At 37.8% G+C, this 1859-nt stretch overlaps 1 protein-coding gene across 1 annotated transcript in view; it reads left to right on the top strand.

Annotated features, from left to right (window-relative positions):
• Window positions 1-1859, top strand: part of CCDC141 (coiled-coil domain containing 141) — a 238619-nt gene that overhangs the window by 190342 nt on the left and 46418 nt on the right. The window contains exon 14 of the mRNA XM_019523028.1: window positions 1061-1186. Coding sequence (XP_019378573.1) covers window positions 1061-1186 — 126 coding nt within the window. The remainder of the gene's footprint in view (window positions 1-1060; window positions 1187-1859) is intronic.

The raw sequence follows: 1859 nt of genomic DNA, 5'->3' as shown, positions 1-1859 counted from the left end.
GCAGCAGGAATTGCCCCCCACTGGCAGGGTTTTTTTGTGTTTTGGAGGGGTTTTTTTCTTAAAGTTGGGGCTTTTTGTTTAACAAGTACCAGGAGCTGGGGTGGGTGTGGCAGCCATTGCTAGGCTGCGGGGGATGGGCCTGGCTGATTCAAAGATTCAGCAGCAGCTGAATCTCCAAATCAGATTTGGCTGAATCGATTTGGGACACTGATTTGAATCAACAAATCAAATCACTGTTCCCCAAATCGGCCAAAGCCAAATCCAAAGCGAATACTAGCTGCTTCACACAGGCCTAGTGATAAACATTTCTGCATTATTATTAGTCTGAATAATAATAATTTATTAGTTTTCTCTTCAACTAATAATAAATCATGTGAGAGAGAAAGATTGTCCTGTGGTTGGCATAACTCTATACGTCATCTCTTCAATATTCCTCATATCATTTCTTGGCAGTGCTATAGGAAATTTTTCAATGTTTTGTTGATACCAAATAATTTCAACCAACTGCATTGCATTATGCAGTTGGACATACTCTGATATATAGATGTTAGAATCAAGACATACCTCATTAAACACTCCTCCAAAATGCCAGCTCTTAGCTTTCACATGATTTTTGACTACAGAAAAGAAGATAGAGCGATATTTCTGTTGCAAAGAACTCAGACCACAACAGGTCAGAATGTTTTTGACATGGATTCCTATTTGAAATCTCTGGGTTCATCTTGGGAATCATGTATAGGTGTTTGCACAACACCACTAAAGAACTATTATAAGGATCTAGTGGCAACCTGGTTGAGAATCACTGAAAAAGACATCTATTCCTGCTTTATAACTTTCTGTGACCTTTTTAAAGAGCAAAGGATTTGAGCAAATAAGACAGGTGAAATTTCAACGTGAATAACCCTATTTATTTAATAAATACAATATCATTTTATGGGATCCCAGCGATGGAACTCATATTTATATTTCTTAAAATGTACTTGTGAAATACTAGCTTTTAATTTAAAATGTAATTAAAGCAGAGAAACATATTTGGTTGTTGTTTCTCTGTATCCTTTAGACTACCCACAGTTCAAAAATTCTTCAAGAGGCACTCAAACCGGCCACAACTGTCGACCTTGGAAGTAACCTTCACATTCTTTTGGATCTACAAAAAAAAATTAACCAAATGAAACCAGAGTTTCAGGTGAGAAAATGGATTGTGTTTATGGGACGCAAGGATTTTTTGTGATTTCTCTTATTGAATCAACTATGCAGTTGGCTGAGATGCTGGACAAATCTTTCTTAGACCTGAGAAAAGGCACTTGATGCCCCAAGTTTGTCCAATAGCTCTCCAAAATATATAGCTGGTCCAATAAAAGGTAACAAAATAAATCCTTGCCTCTTGTATACTTCCTGGACCATCATGTCTACAACAATACTTCAACACTACTATATTTATGGGATTCAAGGAGAAAAAGGCTCTGAACATACAGGCTTATTGCTTACGTTGACTTCAGCTGGACTACACACACTGTTTATGTCTGCAAATTCATGCCATTTTATTTTATGCTGTATGTAGAGTTGTATGAATGGGCACACACACTGCCACTGCTTTCTGTGTAGTGTAAACTCAAAATGTCTCATATGATACTATCTGCACAGGGAAAGTGTTAATGTACAGAAGAAAGGCTAGCCTAGTGTGCAAAAACATAAAAAATTGTCTAGTTCCATACTTAGGAGCTGTATAGCTGATCAGACTGGGATGCTTTAGTGAGTTTCTTGCCTTCTCTGTATTGTATACCTGATTCCAGATGCACAGATTCACAGACGTTTAGGTCTGGAAGGGACCGCGTGAGATTATTCAGTCCAGCCTCCTT

The sequence above is a fragment of the Gavialis gangeticus genome, unplaced genomic scaffold (genome assembly GCF_001723915.1).
Source record: "Gavialis gangeticus isolate Ggan-Ray unplaced genomic scaffold, GavGan_comp1, whole genome shotgun sequence".
Lineage (NCBI taxonomy): Eukaryota > Metazoa > Chordata > Crocodylia > Gavialidae > Gavialis > Gavialis gangeticus.
This window is presented reverse-complemented; position numbering and strand designations above follow the sequence as displayed.